The following is a 19,671-nucleotide window of genomic DNA, read 5'->3' as shown; positions in this document are numbered from 1 at the left end:
CCATGTTTCATTTCCATTACATTTCCAGTTTATGAATGAAAAAGTACCACAGAATACATTGTGGTCAGCAATCTCTGAAAGGTAAACCAAAGGATCTATTTTGGGACACTTGCTCATCTTTAGTAAAGGGGGTTTCTTTGAGGAATATTCTGTACAAAGGCAAAGATCAATGGCAGTGTGCGCTCAGTGGGTTGCAGTGCAGCTGTGGGTGTCTGCTACCTGTGTTGTCACAGGAAATGCCACACCGACAGTGCTTCAAAAGAGCGAGAGTCACAGAGATAAAGCGTGATAAAAGTGTGTGTGTTTCCCTGTGCTGCCTGTATGGCAGATAAAGACAGATCACCTATGCTTGATGCATAACTAGAGTGGCACAATAAAACAGTGAGCAGCTGAGTTGTCTGCTCTGCCTAATTAACTGTTTTATTCACATTGCTGCAGCATGCACTGCTGGCAATAAACCTGTAATTAAAAGAAACATGAATATGCCAGGCTGCATTCTCAAGAAACCCATTTGTGGTGTTTTCCTTTTCAAGTGATATTATGCCTGTCTGAATCCATTCTGGCCATGCAGCCATTATTTCCAGCTTACATATTACTGTTACAAGACAGTATATTGCGCAACAGAAAAACACCAAACAGAAACAGGACCTTTGACCAGAACAGCAAATGACTTATGTTTATGGCCGTACATGGAGTTATTCCAAATGGATGGATGCATGTTGCCATGGCAGCAGTATTGGCAAATGTGTATTGGCAGCAGTAGATGTTGAATGTGTAATTCAATGGCCATATAAGATAGAGCTGAAGCCTATGCAACTGACATTCAGCTAAATTATGACCCCTTAAACTGAAGTGGCATAACAGAAAATATTAATATTGTGCTAACCGTCTGAATAGACCTGGAGAACAACTTGAATAGGAGAGAGAGAAAGAAACTGGACATGATATAAGGATTTAGATGGATTTATGTGTATTGTGTCTACCTTAACACAGAGATATTACAGAAGCGAATTTCATCAGCAGTTCTCGCATGTAGTCTAAAACCCCTGGAGAGCAACTTTAGAAAGGGTTTTTTGTCATATACAAGCTCAACACTGTTTGCCCTTTCAGTCACCCAGCCCCTGTGACTTATAGCAAAACTCTGCCCTTGACAAGTGTCACAGTTACATTTGCAGAGGTTTTGACCTTTGTTAAATTTGCATAAGGTTATTAGGGCAAATGGCTAGAATACAATACAGTAATACAGTCTCCTGCCATGGAGCCTAAGTGCAGGAGTAATGTTCCTCTGGTCTTCCGGATCAGGGAGCAGGTCACTGCACATCACCCGACCTAACAGTTTTTCCTCTTGGCTACAAATCTCTTCCATTTCCTCACAGGCAGCAGCACTGAAAGGGGTGAGTGACATTGCCAGAAAGGGCTGATTAAGATTTTAGCCATCCACACTGACCTTTGAAGACTTCTGGCGTAAAAGTCTGTATGCTTTCAGGCAGTCTGCCACTGTAATCTGGCTCAGGCTCATCTTCACACTCTGTTCTCTTTGATTTCCTCCTATTTGTATAATCAGGACTCTGTTGAAAATTACTCAAAAGTGAGCTGAAGTGACATTGGCTTGTTCTGACTTGATCAAAGGCTTATCAGTAAACAACATTTCCATGTTATCCTTTTTAATTTAATGCCCTGACTGAAGCAGTATTCGATTGTCTTACAGAAATCTCCAAAATAATGTAAAGTATCCTTAATCAGCTGTCATCCTGATGTTTGTCATCCACTTCATGGGATATTATAAAGCTGAATAATTTTGGATCCAGGTCTGTGAAATGGGTCAAGCCAGACCTGGAAAGTGTTGACCTATTTCAGGGTGGAACTGGTCAAGTTTGAAAACGTAGCGGAAGGGAGGGGTGTGTGTGGGCGCGTTTTGATCCACGACTACTCATGAAAGCAGAGCACTGAAAAAGAGCATTTTGTGCGGCAGATACATTTTCATAAAGCGTGGGTACAATGAGGCCATGAATCCCAGGAGAAACACTGCAAGTTCTATGTCTTGTCGAGGGAGGAAGCTGATCCGAATGAACAGCCTCGCCTGTGTCTCTCTTCCAGCTGTGTGCATTCCGTCCGACACCCCACATTCCCGAAGAGCAATTGCTCAATCCTTCACCTTCCTCCTCCTCCTCCTGGAGTGTTTCTCAGGGACGCAGTTCAGTTCAAGGGCTGCTGGGGGAACACATCTGCAGGTATAGTATACACTTAAAGGAAAAAACACTGGTTACAAAAATCATTATATATGTACCACACTGTTAGAGTGCACTAAGGCTGTACACAGAGAGCTGGGCAAATGTGTAAACACTACACTGGAAACATCCAACCAGAAAAAAGAGCCATTATTGATTGTCTAATGGAGTATATAAATATGTCTCACAGCTTTCCATGCACTACTACACACTATGAAGGACTCTGTGTATTGACTAATACACAAACATACCACACTTCCTCAGGCCACAGTCTCACTTCACACGCTTTCCCAGGTCACACTACCCTCTATTGTACAAACACAAGTACAGACACACACACACACATACTCACACTTCTTAGAAATGCTCAGAAATTACCAGCTCACAATGTTAAACAGTACACAATAGAGAGCATTACAAACTGCCAACAGAAACCAAATTAATTGCGTAATGCAACTGGCTTAAGCAATACATATCACGCAATGCTGTTTTAGGACTGTACATATGCTCGCAATTGCCTCACTGTTGCCACTGTATGGTTATAAAACGAGGGCATATAAATAACGCAAATAAATAAATAGTCAGCTGAAACCTTTAACCCTGTCAGATGAGCCCCCATTTTAATGATTTCACATTTTTGCTTAACTATCTACGGCAGGGACAGTCAACTGGCGGACAACAGTCCGGATGTGGACCCAGCAAAGTAGTTCAGCAGACTGAACCGAGTACTTGAGGGAAAAAAAATACTGTAGCAGAACCTCTGTTGCAGTTTATCCAATTATGTAAATCGTTTAGCAGAAGGCAGCTCCTTGAACTAGATACTAGCTACAGAGCTAGAGATGTTAGATCAGAAATGGGAGCGTTTTCACAGATTTTTCATTTTATTTAGTGAACTGACAAAATGTTTTTTTTAAAAAAAGATTTTTAAAGATGATTGGATAGAAAAATGGTTTGTTTTTATTTTACTTCACATTCAAAACAGAGTTTTCATCCGTTCAGAGTACATGGCACTAGTCAAAAGTGGTAACGTGAAGCACTGCTGCGAAACAAATTGTTTTTAATTATAGACATAAATTAATCACTCATGATTAAGCATTTAAAGGTGACTTCTCTTGCCATTCAGTCATGTTATTTGATTAAGGCACTTGATTATAATGCATTCATACTTTCTCTTATTCATACTGCTGATGATTTGATTGTTCATATAGGAAAAGCCCAGTGCCCCAAAAAAATGTTCTGAGACTCGTAGAAGTAACCAACCATCTGGCCATGAATTAAATTCTGCTGTATGGGCGAGCAGCCTGTACAGGATTAATCATTGACAGAAGTGTTCAAGTGCTGATGTGAAGAGCTTCAGACTAAGTTACACTTGCAGTGCATGCATATTTCACACACAGTGTAGACAGATAATGTTTTTTCCTTTTGAATTCCAAGATTATAATAATTTCACATGCCTGCACATACATATTAGGCCTCCTGCAGTTTGTAAATTGATGGCTCCCTACTCCCTATATACACCCACTGTGCACTTTATTAGGAACACCTGTACGCTTGCATATTCATGCAGTTATCTCATCAGCCAATCATGTGGCGGCAGCACAATGCAAAAAAAATCATGCCGATGCAGGTCAAGAGCATCAGGTAATGTTCACATTAACCATCAGAATGAAGAAAAAGTGTCATCTCTGTGACTTTGTGGCATGGTTGTTGGTGCCAGATGGACTGGTTTAAGTATGTCAGAAACTGCTGATCTCCTGGGATTTTCACACATGACAGACTCTAGAGTTTACACAGAATGATGTGAAAAACAAAAAACACAGAGCAAGCGACAGTTCTGTGGGTGGAAACACCTTGTTGATAAGAGAATTCAGAGGAAAATGGCCAGATTGGACTGAGCTGCCAGGAAGGATACAGTAACTCAAATAATCACTCTTTATAACCACGGTGAGCAGAAAAGCATCTCACCATGCACAAAACATGACCTTGACGTGGATGGGCTACAATCTGGTTTGATGTTCTGGGATGCTTTTCTGCTCACCACAGTTGTAAAGAGTGCTTATTTGAGTTACTATAGACATACAGAGCTCAGACCAGTCTGGTCATTCTCCTCTGATCTCTCTCATTAACATGGTGTTTCAGCCTGCAGACGTTCCACACACAGGATGTTTTTTGTTTTCTTTTTTTTTTTGCACCATTCTGTGTAAACTCCACAGCCTGTTGTGGGTGAAAATCCAAGATCAGCAGTTTCTGAAATACTCAAACCAACCCCAACAGCAACCATGCCACTGAGATCACATTTTCCCCCCATTCTGATGTTTGATTTGAGCTTAAGCTCTTGACCTGTATCTACATGACTGTATGCATTGCTCTGCTGCCACATGATTGACTTGACTGGATAACTGCATAAAGCAGTTGAGCAGGTGTACCGGTGTTCCTAATAAAGTGGACAGTGAGTCTAAGTGCACTACATAGGACACGTTATGGCTTCTTCAGGCTATGTAATGTCCAATAGGGGAGGCGTTTGGGATTCCGCCTCCTACGTCCTGCCCAATCAGAGAGATCCACGAGTGTGACGCAAGGGGGGGCGGGTCGGAAGCAGCTCGCTGGTTGTGTGTGCAGAGCAACTCGAGAGCAGTCAGTCACCTCCTCTGTGTATGTGTGTGTATATGAATGTGTGTGAGCGAACGAGCGAGCGAGAGAGAGAGAGAGAGAGAGAGAGAGAGAGAAGGGGGGGAGTGTATATGTGTGGCTGACCTCGCACTGAATGGACTGGGATTCTCAGCCACGTAAAGTAGTTAGTGCACCGCGGGAGATGATGCCTTGCTGAAATAAGGGATAGGCCTGGGAAAGTCGGCCATCCCTTTTTCCTCTCCAGCATCTCAATCGTCGCTAGATCCTGACCATTCCGCAAGAGATTTCGGAATTAATAATAAAACAAAAAAAAAAAAATCCGCCGCAGAAGGACATCGACTCCCGAAGAGACACAGAGAAAGAGAGACAGAGACAGACAGAGAGAGAGAATTTGCACATAAAGGGCTTTGCGCTCCGCTCGCTTCCTTTAGCGTGTGCAGCAGATGGCGAGCAGAGCTGCGTGGAAATGAGCAGTGCAAGAAGGAGGCCGCTGAATGGAAACGGAGCCCTTTCTCAGGAAAGCCGACACCACTGACCGGTTAGCACGTTAGCCGAGGCATTTCTGCTAGCCAGCACTTGGGGCATTTAACAGTGCTCTTTCTGAATTTGGGGAAATTCAGCAGCACCTCCATCTTTTCTTCTATTTTTTTCCTCCATCTTTGCACTTGTGTGAAAAAGGCTCCTGCAGCTAAACCCACACAATTCATCCAGAAGTCTGTATCAGAGCTCAGGCGTAGAAGTAATCGCAGAGAACAGGGTAACTTTTTTTTTTTTGCATCCGGAATATTATATTAATATTCGCAGAGCAAGAGCAAGCTTATTGCAGCACAGGGTTTGATTGCACGATTGTCAGACCTGACTGAGACTGTGCAGCTGCTCACCGACTGCACGCGCTTCGGATGTGTTGTGCGGTGATTAGTGTATAGCAGGGAATAGCAAGTGAGTCAGATCAAAGGTTTTTTTTTCTTTTTCTTTCTTTCTTTTTTTTTTTTTTTTTTTTTGAAATGTGTTTCCTCTAGGCATTCTTGTCCAGATTTACTCATCCGAGCCTGACCTCAAACCTCAAGCCTCGCACCTTGCTTTAGGAGAAACCTCATCTAACACTCATGAACATACAGCGCTCAAATCCCATTAACATTAACATCAACATCGCACGGTATGGGAGAGCGAGGCACAAAGCGCACGAATTGGAGGAGCTGTCTTGTCTACAACAGAGGACCCCGGAGCCGAATCAGAGCTTTAGTCCTAATCTAGGCTCCCCGAGTCCTCCGGAGAGCCCGGACTCCACTCACCGAGTGTCCTGTATCGGGAATTACCTCTTACTGGAGCCGCTGGAGGGAGACCGCGTGTTCCGGGCCGTGCACTTACACAGCGGGGAAGAGCTCGTGTGCAAGGTAAAAGCGCGCGTGCCACGTCCTAACCTGCACCCTCACGTTACACACTGTCCTGGAAAACTCCATAGCGCTTTTTATTACTATGCATACTACCACTAAACATAGGCTAGAGCACTATTTTCATCTATGGTAGGACGCTATCTGGGACATACCCCTGATGAAAGCATAGGCATAGCTATAGATTGCTTTTCTGGAAATCTATACTGAGCAGTGTATATAGTGAAGCAAGGCCACACAGGGTCACCAAGCTTAAATGATACTGAGTATTTCCCAATGCATGAATAAATGAATGGAGGTAGTGCATCCCTTAAAAATCCATGCAGATTTTTTTTTAATTTGCACAATATCTGATTTATGGTGCAAACTGATTTCTCAAGTGACACTACCTTCATAGTTCGGCTGTAGTTCCTAATACTCATGGGATATGGTGGCGCTGCAATGATCACGTAGAGCATAGGAGTGATAGAGCTTTCAGATGTGACAAAAGAGCAAGAAACGCCGTCCAGGTGGCAAATGGGCAAACCTGAGCGTTACCATGGTGTTGTGCGCTGTGATCAGCCGTGCTTGCACACTCTGTGCCCAGCGTGCATGTGCTTTGTTGTGAAAGCCTGTTCTAATAAGGAGGAATCACTGACTCGCAGCACTGTAGATGTTTCTAAAGATTAAGGTGACTGTGTGCCTGTAGATGCATTACGAACAAAATCCAGTACGCAAATGTCACCATTATTTGTAGGTGGCATGACAGGTTAAAAGTGCATAAAGTGTGAGAAGTGTTCATGTGTGTGGGAGGACCAAAGGTTCATTCATATGGGCAGCGAGCCAGATGACGCTGCTTATACCTTGATAAGATTTAAGGCTCTGATGGCCGCTATCGGTGTGCTATATTTACCCCACCTCCCTTTTATGTGCCTGTTACTAAGCAACATCAAAGATCAGTGTCTGTTTTGGAGTCTTAAATTTGCTGCAGAGGTGTATGCCTTGCCTTCCGATGGCGCATGGGTTGCAGTCCTTTTGTCTCTGATCCCCCTCTATTGTCTTACAAAGTGGAGGCTTTTTTTTTTGAAGTGGAGAACAGGAGAAATCTATAAGACCAATAATCCAGGGGTATAAGAGGCTCTAAGAACAGTAACTTTGCACAAGTACCCAATTTCCTTGGAATCAATGACTGTGTCTAATTGAATACAAACCGCTCCCTTCTCTTTTTCCAGGTGTTCGATATCAGCCGATATCAAGAATCATTAGCTGCCTACTTTGTACTGGGTGCTCATCAGAACATCAACCAAATAGTGGAGATTCTCCTTGGAGACACGCGGGCGTACGTGTTCTTCGAGAGGAGCCATGGAGACATGCACTCGTTTGTCCGCACTTGCAAGAAGTTGCGGGAGGAAGAGGCTGCCAGACTCTTCTATCAGATAGTGTCCGCTGTGGCACACTGCCACGACAACGGCCTGGTTCTCAGAGACCTCAAGCTGAGGAAGTTCGTCTTTAAGAATGAGGAAAGGTAAAAAAAAAAAAAATAAAAAAAATAAAAAAATCAGTAATATGCATTAGACATACATGAACATGAGCATGCAGCGAATAGGTTTGTTGTCATCTTTACTTTTCCTATTCTGTGCCTTTCTGTCCTAATATACTTTAGAGCTTTCCTCTAATATTGCACAGGCATAATGAAGCCAGAGCGCCACTAAGGCAGATTAGGAATGTACAATGTAGCCGGACCACGTGCCTCACCTCTAAAATTAGGCTGATGTCATAGCACTGTGCATGACTTTGGGCCGTCTTCCCATTTAAGTTATGATAGTGGCACATTCAGCCAAATGAATCACCTCAGCTAGTTTTCCTGTGGCTCAGCACATGGAAAGGGAGTTGTCGTGGCCACAGTTCTAAATGTGAGCTCAGTGACCTTAAAATTCCCGTGCACTGTAGACTGGGATGCTACATTCACTCCTCCTTAATGATTGATGGCTTACTAATGTGAAAGATTTTGCCAGAGGTACGAGCTTCTACCTTGGCCTGAAATGAAACACCACATACGCACCCAGATGGGAATAGGCACAAGCAGCCAGAGAGAACTTGATTAGGCACAGAGCTATGCTGGGTTCCTGACCAGCATCATGACCATGTTAGTGGGCGTTTGAAACCTCGAGCTGTTACACATAAGAGCCTGGTTTCCCAGCGGATTAAGTCTAGTTTTGGAATAAATTGCAGTGCTGGTGGTGAATCACCATTATTTTTATTTTTTTTTAAAGCAGGCTTAATCTGTGCCTGGAAAACTGGCCCTTGTGTTTATGTGCAATCCAGTACTTATTGAAATGGTTGCTCATGTTTTGCCCTGGTGTCTTTTTCAGACTCAGCATGTGTGTTTTTTCCATTCTGCAGTAGAGGTGTGAGTCATGTACACTGCATGTTATTTGAGGGTTATTTTGAGCAGGCAGCTGAACAGAAACAGAGCTAGAGGTCAAAAGGTGCATGCTCTGTTCTCTTTTACAGTACAGTAGATCGTTGGAGGTCAAGTAGCCTTGCCATCTGATCTGCAGTTTTAGGTTACTGAAGATGCAAAGACAACAGGATAAACAGAATATGTTTTTTGATTTTGCTTATGGACCAGAAAAGCTCATTTATGATTTTTATTCTGTTTCCTGTGCATGATTACTCCAGAGGAAATGCAGGGATTTCCCTGTTTATGTATGTGGATGTACTCACCCTGATAAGGAATGCATGTTTCCTTGTTCTATTGTTTTTTGTACTTTTTCCGGCTTACTTGCATGATTCTCAAAATCCCATAAATCTTGCGCTTAAATTAAAATTTAAATGGAAAAATCATTTTCTTGAGAGAGGTCCCCTCCTTCTCCCATACCAGTGAGACCATCCAGGGGACGGTGATTTGTTTCATTACTTTGTACCATCATGTGGATTTATATTGTTTGAAATGTTGTGCTGTCATTACAGAACTACAGTCTTTAAATGATTGTAAGCTTTAAAGGAAAATTGTGAGTGGATCTTTCCTCCCAGAATTGAAGAAATGCTTTTTTTAACGCTGTTTTTTGTTTTCTGTCCATCACAGGAGCCTTGTTAAGTTGGAGAGTTTAGAAGATACATACCTCCTGAAGGGAAGCGATGACTCTCTCTCAGACAAACATGGCTGTCCGGCTTACGTAAGCCCGGAGATCCTCAACGCCAGTGGCAGCTACTCGGGCAAAGCGGCAGACGTGTGGAGTCTGGGTGTCATGCTGTACACCATCCTTGTTGGCCGCTACCCTTTCCATGATGTGGAACCTGGATCACTCTTCAGCAAGATCCGCCGTGGCCACTTCAGCATCCCCGAGACGCTGACGCCCAAGGCACGCTGCTTGATCCGCAGCATCTTGCGGCGAGAGCCAGCCGAACGGCTGACATCACGTGAAATCCTGGAGCATCCCTGGTTTCTGGCAGCAACTGGCCAGGCTGGCACTGCCTATGCCAGAGGAGAACGTGAAGCAGACCAGATGGTGCCCGAGGCCAACATGGAGGAAGAGCTGGAGCAGTTCCTCAGCTGAGCAGCACAAAAAAAAAAAAAAAAAAAAAAAAAAAAGACATTTTGCCACGTGTTTTAGATGACAGAATGCACTCATACACCGGTGTTTATCTTTATCTCCCATTCCATGGAGAAAACCTGGGAAGGTCTGGCTTGATGGTGTGGAACACCTTCAGCAAGAGCTTCTGGGCAAATGCAAATGTTAATGTTCAGTAATGTAGCAAGACTTATAACTATCTTTAGGTTGAGTTTTCTTTTTTATTTTCAGTGGTGCTCATGGGGTGTACAAGTCATATTAAGCTACAAAAAAACATGACGGCACAGGAGACCTCAGCCAAGGAGAACAACACCAACATCAAGCAAACTGCAACCACTCCTGTTCTGATTTATCAAAGTAGACAACATTGTCTACACCTATTGAACTTTAAAAGCATTTTGTTGGCTTTCGTTGGCTGCATTTGCATATTTATTCATTATGTTTTTTTTAAAAGTATATTACTTACACCATTCTGCTCTTTCATAGCCTTATAGGCCAATACTATAAAACGTATGTGGCGGCTATCAGTAGAATTACAATATAAGTTTGTAAATTCTCCTTTTCAGGCTTGATCCCCTTCCAACTGTGTATTTGCGTTTCTCTCATTTGTGTAAGACTGCATTAACTCAGCTTTTTTGTGTTGCATTAAGCTATTCCTTCTAAATTGTTATTGCTGCTTATTTCTCCTCTAGCCTGAACTGAACCTCTTGGAGCCTTGAGACGTGAGGGGCGCTTGGTCTGCCTAGGCCAAGTGAATGGTCCATTCCATCTCTGTAGACTAGCATCTATTTAATTTTAATTTCATTCTTCTGCTGAAATGAAAGAGTTTTTAATTTAAAGTAACAACTACTATATTTAAATATATTTGCAGGATTTTCTTTATACCGTAGTTTCTGTTTCCACAAATATTGTAGGCAATACTCTTGACACAGGACAGTTTTGATGATGGCATTAAAGACTGTCCCAAGGTTTAGAATAAACCATCTAACTCAAGTGCCAGTATTTGTGCCCCACACCACCAATGCCGATAACATCCCTTCTCTTTTTACTTTTCATTTAGCTTTTAACACCTTGTTAAATGATGTTACTACGACTACACTGTCTCCAGTACCTCATGTTACTTTTCTACTGCCTGCCTAGGTTCTGTGAAATGATCATGTTCTAAATAGGTACATGTGGACATGTTTTGTGGTATATCAATGTTACTTCAAATTGTGATCTCTAGTTAATGGCATGTACCCTTTTGAATGCTATAGCCTAGCAGGAGGGCTGGGGAAGTTGTTTTTCCCTTTCGTTTCGTAAAGTAAATCTTTGCAAATTCTATTTTTTAACTGCTAGGAGTTTCAGTTGCCTCTGTAAAAGCATTAGGTTTATAAGTATTTTATTTTATTTTTTTTTTTTTTTTTTTTTTTTTTTTTAAATATGCTTTCAGGTAGAATGAATTGCCCACATTAGTTGGTGCTGAGTGAAGGACTTTTTTTTTTTTTTTTTTTTTTCTTTTCTTTTGAAGGGGTGGGGGGCATGCATGGTGGGATATCTGCCTCAGATGCTCTGATTGTAATGTAACTGATTTTGGTGTTTTGTCCAAATTTATTCAGTAAATAAAATGTGACCTGCACACTGAAAAGTATATTATTTTACCACTGAATTCTACAAGCTTGCCACGTTTCTATTAGAGTTAAGATTGGAAAAATGTCACCAGACTTTTTCCGTTCCTCACCTGTCCAGTTTTGGTGTTCTAGTGCCCACGTTAGCACCAGATTCCTGCTGTTGTATAGCATTTGCCTCAAGGTTTGATGTGGTGTACTTTCTGAGATGTTTTTCTGCTCACCACGGGTGTAAAGAGTGATTATTTGAGTTAATGTAGCCTTCATGTCAGCTCGAACCTGTCCGGCCATACTCAAACCAGCACCAACAACCATGCCATGGTCAGAGTCACTAAGATCACAGTTTTCCCTTTCTGATGGTTGATGTGAACGTGCGCTGAAGCTCTTGACGTGTATCTGCTTTATTTTATGCATTGCACTACTGCCACAGGATTTGATATATAGACCAAAGGACTCTACAGTATGTTACCACAAAACTTGCTACATTTTCAAAGAAAATCATATGATACAGGCCTTTGCTTTAAATTCGTAATATGAAAGATTTTTGTTCCAACAGTATTAGATCTCATTGCTCTGGTTGCTGCTAGGTAATGCCTGAAGATAATCCAGCAGATAAAGATTTTAATGCATACATATTGAGATGGTTTTATGTAATCTGCAGGTGGGGAAAAGCCTGGGGCATCAATCTCTCACCACCAGATGTGCATTAGGATGTTCTGCATGTGAGACTGCCTAAGAAAATCAGACATTTGAAAAGATCAGCTTGCAGTACATATCCACTGGGAAAGATTGTTTTGTCAAAACAAACTGAAACCAGCATTACAGGAACAGCAGAGCTATGAGAGAAAGAACTGTAGCATAACACCCATGCTCACTGGTCAAGAGACCTGAAATAATTCAGTCTGACAGAACAGTCACCATCAAAACAGGAGCTTTTCAACAGCAAGTGGGCAGCAACTTGCAGCTGACATGATCCATGCCTACTGGCAAGCATTGTGGGTCAAGGCCTTTAGTATATTCTATAAGATAAGATAAAGATAAGATCAACTTTATTAATCCCTAAAGGGAGATTCAGGTTCCAGTAAGGAAATAATAATTAATCTTGAATAACAGTGGACGTAATAAATTACAGAGCCTTATTTTGTTATTAAACGCCCTAAAATAAAAAGAGGACCCTGGCTTTCTACAGCCAGCCGTGTATCAGTGCTAATGAAAATAATTTAACTGCCAGCTGAAAGGTTCATCGTTATTCTCATAGGTTAGTTGAAACATTCACTTGCTCCAGTTGTTAGGTATCTTAACATTAGCTCCATTGACAAGAAACCTGCAACCAAATCTGCCTGTTTTCCCTATATAGTAGCAGAATTTATTTATAATTTAGTGGACACGCAAAAAGTTCTTTAGGTCTTTGTTGATCTACTTTCTCAATATTGCAACTCATATTTTCAGCACAGATACATGAGTCTTGACTTCCCAAAAGACTTGAGTGCCTCACGGAATGGTACCTCCCTATATAAAACGTGACTTGAAGGATTGATGGGTTCTAACCATGTTGGTAGGTTGTTTGTTGGATGCATAATGCCGTCTGTCTGCCTTAACCAGTGGGGAATACAGCTATTCTGTATCTACCCAGACGCCATCCTGAAAAAAAAAAATCCTGATAATCTTAAATAAAATTTGTCTTGTTATGGTCAAAATGGTATTATGCTTTGTATTGCATTTGTTATGTGCTTGCAGGACCACATGATTTTGTGTGCATGGTAAATGACTAGTGACTGCTCACTATGTCACGCAAGTTTTGTCAAGTACTCCTGCAGAACAAAAAGTCCATGGGGTGGAGTCAGACCTGATCTAGCTCCTCCTACCTGGTCAGAGTCGACCCAGGTCCAGGGGTGGAGTTTTTTAGGCTGGTGTTTATTGTGTTGTTTCATTTTGTACAGCATTGTGTGGGTTAGGGTTAAGGGTTAGGAGTTAGGATTAGGGGTTAGGGATAGGCTTCTCAGAGGACTTGGATCAGATCAAGCTCCACCCCCTGGACTGCCAAACTGCTCATTCTTATAAGTTGTTCCACCTCCCATAGTTGTGTGTTGCTCACACAACATGCAGAATCAAATCCCATGGCAAAGGGCGAGACATCTACAATGCACTCCTTCACAAGTAGATGTTTTGTTTTAGGGGAGGTTGATCAAGGTACATGTTTAGTTAAACTCATTCTCATACAGTTTACACTGAAAGTCAAATTTTTATTCAAATACAAGGTTGGAGAACAAAAACGTATTTTTGCTTTGCCTCTAATAAACCTGCGGGTGCAGATGCTCCACTTCCTCCAATGGTGAAAATCACATTTCACCTATTCATATTTATGGTCCACAGCACTCCACTAGCGTTTGGTAATATTTTATCTATGAAAAAGGATGACAAATATTAAAACATTCTTTAAGATGTTAAATGTACAGAGATGTATAGAGAGCACATTGGGGGCTGTGGGTTCGATTCCCGCCTCCACCCTGTGTGCATGGAGTTTGCATGTTCTCCCTGTGCTTCGGGGGTTTCCTCCGGGTACTCTGGTTTCCTCCCAATTCCAAAGACATGTTGTAGGCTGATTGGCTTCTCTAAATTGTGTGTGATTGTGCCCTGTGATGGGTTGGTGCCCTGTCTGGGGTGTCCCCTGCCTTGCGCCCTGAGTTCCCTGGGATAGACTCCAGCTTCCCCGCAACCCTGTGTAGGATAAACGGTACAGAAGATGGATGCATGGATAGTAAAATATTTTCACTTGACATGCACACACAAACTCAGTACTGTTTAAATTTAAATCTAATGAATAATGTGAACATAACATATACATTTATGGCATTTGGCAGACGCCCTTATCCAGAGCGACTTACAATAGTGCTTTGAAGTCTATCAAAAATATATTCTGATATTGGCTCACTAGGTCACAAACTAGGAATACCATCAGTCCAAAACTCTGTTGGGGATTTTTTTTTCTTTTTTCTTTTTTTTTTTCACATAAGGTGTGTACAGTTGTTTTGTACTTTCACAGATTGGTCTACTGCACTTTTTAATCAGCTAACAAAAGCCTTGTGTGTGACTCACTCACATTCAATACTGCCACCTGCTGTTCACTTCATCTTTCTCTTATTTCCTGATACCATGGATCAGAGGTGGTACTGTATGATAATCATCCAGTCCAATATATATTTTTTTTAACTACATCACTATACCCTTGAATTGAATCATACATATAAGTAGAATAGGGTTAGCACTGGGAAACAATTTTGACCTAACATTAACATGTACATAATCTGAAAAAAGCTACCACAGAGACGTTATTAATTTATTTGTTTGTTTGTCTCTATTAGAGGGCATCAGCAGTCCCATACAGGATGTTAAAGAATTAATACACAACAACATATTCAACTTTCTATTAATGTTAATTAATGACATTAATTTTTGTAGCAAATTATTGTTAGAAGTAATGTCTATTGAGTATTATACAGTTCCATCTGGCATTTTGGTTGAAAAAGAGTTAACCACAAACTAAATCACTGGGGGATACTTTATTCTCCTGTGGTATTATTATTATTATTATTATTATTATTATTATTATTATTATTATTATTGCAAAGGTTTTGGTGTAATATTTGAAAGACAAAGAAAAACGTTTTATCGTCAACCTTACATGTAAACTTTATATATTTACAGTTTTTTTGATAAGTTTTACCTGTCAGCCAATCAGTATCCAGAATGAACATAACGTAGGTGGCCTTGGCCAATCAACATCCAGGTTCTAGTTCGGCTCCGACAGAAAAGAAGCGAGTTTGATGCTGAAGCTGGAGGAGAAAGTACTGGCACTTTAGTGCTCCATGAGAGTGCTATGAGAGAGTATGTGTACTACACAGGTAGAGTACAGGCCCACTGTAGTCACTGCTTTTATAATCAGTACATGTTCTGGCCCATTAGAAACTCTTCAGTCTGCTTATTCAGCTGTGTCCTCTGTACTGGACACAGTACACGGAATACTCTCACCTTTAACTGTGATCGAAACCAGGTTATTTTATTAACCAGGGTTGCCAGGTTTCTGAAATTATCCCCGAAATTGCTCATTGTGAAAGAGAGACACAGTCTGTTTCAAAGCAGCAACATCAAACCGTGATGTGTTCAGTGCTGATAACTCTGTTCAGAGAAAAGCAGCATTCAAGAAGCCGCTAGGGGTCGCCAGATGACGTCACAGCCTGATATATCATTCATTTATATTCGTTGCATGTTCACTATAGTGTTTGTCCACGTGGTAACTACTAAATATCAGGACTAACTCCGTGCACCTGGACATCTATGAGAATATTGATTATATTTCTGTTAGTGCTCCAAAACGTTTAGACATTTAAAAGAAATATAATGAAAACATATGAACATTGCAGTTGTATCAAGACTGCAGTTTTTCCCCTAGCTTCTGCCTATAGTGTTGAACACAGCAGCTCAAATTTAGAAGAAAAAAAGAGCCATTCACTTGGAATGGTTTAATAATAACCGCTCTGAATATCATCTATTTTCGGCTGGAGCTTTTAAAAGTACGTTCAGAAAGTTTTACATTTATTTCAGACGTTTCTATCCGAAGCTAATAATCGTATCCAAACATAATTTATAAAAAGGCAGATTATACTGTATTTAGCTGTGAAACCAACAGCAATCTCGACCAAATTTTTCTGGATATTTTTTACAACGCTAGCTCAATTCAGCAACAAATAGCAATTTCGCCCGAACAGGGACTTGAACCCTGGACCCTCAGATTAAAAGTCTGATGCTCTACCGACTGAGCTATCCGGGCTCTGCTGAGAGCATCACCTACAGTCTAGACTGTTATAATGTAACACTACAAGCTTGAGGACACTCGTGGAGTATTTAGCGCTTTTAAAGGTTCCTTAGTTGTCTCTGAAGAAACCCTTAAAGGTTTTATGTACAAGAGAGTGTTTCTTTGTCAGAAAGGGATCCAATTAGAACTTCTTTTGAGAAAAACTCTCGAAGAACCCTCTTTTGTAAGAGTTTATAACGCAAACATCATAAACGAAATGTGGTATGCTGGGGAAAAAACTTTTAAATTAATGAATTAATTAATTTGTGCCATATATTGAGTGTTTTTCGGTTGCTTTTTTTTCTTGCAATAAGGAAGAAACGAGTTTGAATAATAACGGTTATTCTGCCCTCTAGTGGACAAATGGACAGCCTTGCAATGATGTGAAAACTCAAACAGATCTTAAAATGCATAGACCAGATGTTCTCTCACTTCATGTCCTGGTAACCTTCTGTGGTAACCTTCTAATCTTCATGATCTTCATTATCAGGTTCAGGTGGGACTAGGAGACCTGTCAGAGAACCTCTACATTCTTAAACATTTTAACATTGTAAATACCTTGTTCATTATAGGGCAACGTGAAATGGATTTACTTTAACTGTTTATTGTAAAAGGAATATAGCTCTTAAGGCACAGGTATTCCTGGGTGTCCAGAAGAAGGGACGCAGGTTGTATTTACCCTTCAGGTGAAAATTGTCCCTTTAATAATAGTGGAGCAATAATAATGAATAACAATGACTTAGAAACTTTGACTTAGTTTTGCTTTTATGTATAACAGAGATTATGTTCTGCTCATTTTGGCCTGAGGGTAACATGAGATAAAATAAAAGTGAAAATGAGTAGCTGAGTGGATAGTGTTTTACTATCAGAAAGTATTCCAAACTAGAAACTCTTTAAGAAGCTAAGAACCCCTTAAGGAAGCCCTGAAGTACCCTTATCTAGAAAAAAAATTCCACTACATAAAGTGGTGTGTATGATACATAAGGGTTAAGGGTTAACTAGTGTATGATACATAAAGGTTAAGTCTATAAAATGGTGGCCAGAGCCCCCTGGAACATGGCTACTGGTTACAACTAATCTGGCTCAACTCTCTTTTCTTTGCTGCAAGCTGAACTGACAAAACAGAGCCTTTCTGAAAACAAGTACACATATACAGTACATTTCCTGTCCTATGTGTAAATAGAGGAAGCCTTATACTTATATAGGGTATGGTGCACTCACTGACATCACCCAGATGTGAGAAATGTGACTGCTACATGACTAACATGCATGGTCACCTGGAATTCAGGACTATTGCATTGTACAGTAGTGTGAGGTGGTCCATTCTCATGGTATGCACATTGGACTGAAAGTGCCATTCTAAGTGCCATGCTACAAAAGCCTCAATAAAACCAAAGACCAATGACTCATTATGCTATGAGAGCTCTTAAAATTCACACAGCCTTTAGAGTATGATAGAAATAAGTCAGAATTAGTGGAGGCTCTAAGAGCAGCCCATAACTGCTGGTTATGGCACAGTGATGATCCTTTCCTGCTGCTGGTTTCCCTCCATGGTTATTTATCATTCTTTTTTTCTGCCCGTCTCCTTCCTGGTGCCAGAATAGAAGCTGCTCAAACCAAATCCAGGATGCCAGCAAGTGCTAACCTTTCATTTAGTACCACACCTTTTTCATACCCAAATAAAGTGTGGGTTGATCCATCACTGTGCTGAAGATCACAATGCATTCTGGGGAAGTTCTGCTATTCAGGTCTATAGTTATGTTGAATTGGTCCCTTTAAAGAGGTCATCTAACAAACTTGAGCTGAGTATTGAAATGGCTCTTAAGATGCAACAGAGATTACTCCAGAGGGAGGAGGAGAGGGCAAGTGATCAAGTGTGTGTTGAAAAATAATGGAAGGGTGGATGTTGGAGAGCAAAGAAGTGGTCTCTCCATGTCTGTATGTACAGAGAGAGAGGACCTCTGGCAGGTTTTTATTTCTTTTTCCAGTTTGTACTTCTGGTCTTGCACTTAAAAGTATTTCTGCTTGAGTCCTCCAATCTTTCACATCATCTTTCCCAGACAATCTTGTTATGCACTTTTTCTGTCCTACTTTTAACAGACATAAATTGCCCTAACAGTGCAACAGTCACAGCTGAATACTGAACAACAGAGGAGCCAATTGTCTAATTATTTATGTTTTTTTTAATTATTTATCTGTCAGGATGCACTTTAACCTCACTGTAACAGTGCCTCTGTTATATTACCTACAGATGTCACTTTATATAACTATTATGTATTCCACCACTCACTTTAACCAGAAATAAACTGTAAACTGTACTAATGATAAACTGTACTAGTAATGAACAAGTTAACTAGCTGATATTTTCTCAGCACTTTCTGCTCAGTTATAGAGGTAAAAAGACACACATCTGTCTTGTGACATATACACCTTTCAACAATCATTCCAGTCTTAACCAGTAGATGGCATAAAGAAATATTAATCAAAGAAATAACACTCAGGTTGCAAGATAATGGACCTACTGGAGTCTGACAGTGATTTCAAGGGATTTCATTTTAAAAGAAGTTCACAGCAGGCTTTTAGACAAATTATCTTTTTGCTGGACTTTATTAAATGGCACACAAAATGGTTTAAAAGGAAATGGGAAAACGAATATTTAAATGATTAATACTAAGTGTCTTACACACACACACACACACACACACACACACGCACACATACACATTAAAAAGTGAATTACTTAAATGTGTATTTAATTGCATATTGAGCAACTTGAAATGGAGTGCAATCAGTTCCTACAACTGAAAATATTCCTTATATTTCTGTTCTTTATATTCCTACACACTCTCATATTAACTATAGTCCACAAAACCTAGTGTTGCACTGAAATGAAATTATGGCTTGCAGCATAATGCACCCCTAATGTATTTTCAGTGTATTCCTATATAGTGAAGCTAACTAACTGCTTCACCATATCTACAGCAGACATTTTGGCTGCTGTGGCTTTGTTTTTGCTTCTCAAGTGGTCAATTATATGGTCAGTGAACAGTATTATTGAGGCCTCATGATGACAGTAAATTGGTGAGAGAGAGAGAGAGAGAGTGTGCTGTCTTAGCCCTCTCACACCCTTTTGTCAATACCCAATTATCCTCACTGTTGCCTTCTCCCACTGATGGCGAATTCTGAAAATAGCAATGTGGAGCATTGTCTCCTAATTGCAGCTAACACTACTCACTTGCTGTATTGATCATATATTAGAGGCTCCTCCTCCACAGGAGAGGCAGCCTGGAGCCATGGTGAGGATTAGGGGTTGTCTAGTCCATTCTCCATTCACCATCACAAAAGACTTCCATTAGTGTGCATTCACATGACGCTTTTTGGAATGTATCCTTAAGGAACACACTGAGG

The 19,671-nt window shown here is 40.8% G+C and overlaps 1 protein-coding gene, 1 long non-coding RNA gene and 1 other non-coding gene across 3 annotated transcripts; 1 reads left to right on the top strand and 2 right to left on the bottom strand.

Annotated features, from left to right (window-relative positions):
- Nucleotides 1-4,801: 4,801 nt before the first annotated feature.
- Nucleotides 4,802-11,431, top strand: trib2 (tribbles pseudokinase 2). The gene is made up of 3 exons (XM_034313910.2): nucleotides 4,802-6,253; nucleotides 7,462-7,754; nucleotides 9,318-11,431. The coding sequence occupies exons 1-3, from the start codon at nucleotides 5,966-5,968 to the stop codon at nucleotides 9,787-9,789; spliced, it is 1,053 nt and encodes a 350-aa protein (XP_034169801.1). The 5' UTR covers nucleotides 4,802-5,965; the 3' UTR covers nucleotides 9,790-11,431.
- On the bottom strand, nucleotides 11,184-16,227 carry LOC128321762 (uncharacterized). Its single transcript, XR_008305291.1, has 2 exons — nucleotides 15,136-16,227; nucleotides 11,184-14,129 (listed from the first exon to the last, which is right to left on the bottom strand). It is a non-coding gene; the product is annotated as an uncharacterized LOC128321762 (long non-coding RNA).
- Nucleotides 16,167-16,239, bottom strand: trnak-uuu (transfer RNA lysine (anticodon UUU)). The gene has a single exon. It is a non-coding gene; the product is annotated as a tRNA-Lys (tRNA).
- Between the last annotated feature and the right edge of the window lie 3,432 nt (nucleotides 16,240-19,671).

This window comes from Pangasianodon hypophthalmus, chromosome 19 (assembly GCF_027358585.1).
Source record: "Pangasianodon hypophthalmus isolate fPanHyp1 chromosome 19, fPanHyp1.pri, whole genome shotgun sequence".
In the NCBI taxonomy this organism is placed as follows: Eukaryota; Metazoa; Chordata; class Actinopteri; order Siluriformes; family Pangasiidae; genus Pangasianodon; species Pangasianodon hypophthalmus.
This window is presented reverse-complemented; position numbering and strand designations above follow the sequence as displayed.

Excerpts from the sequence above, each read along its gene's own strand:
- trib2 (XM_034313910.2), top strand. The coding sequence starts at position 5,966 with ATGAACATACAGCGCTCAAATCCCATTAACATTAACATCAACATCGCA. Across the intron at positions 6,254-7,461 it reads GGGAAGAGCTCGTGTGCAAG|GTGTTCGATATCAGCCGATA; the intron begins GTAAAAGCGCGC and ends CTCTTTTTCCAG. Across the intron at positions 7,755-9,317 it reads GTCTTTAAGAATGAGGAAAG|GAGCCTTGTTAAGTTGGAGA; the intron begins GTAAAAAAAAAA and ends TGTCCATCACAG.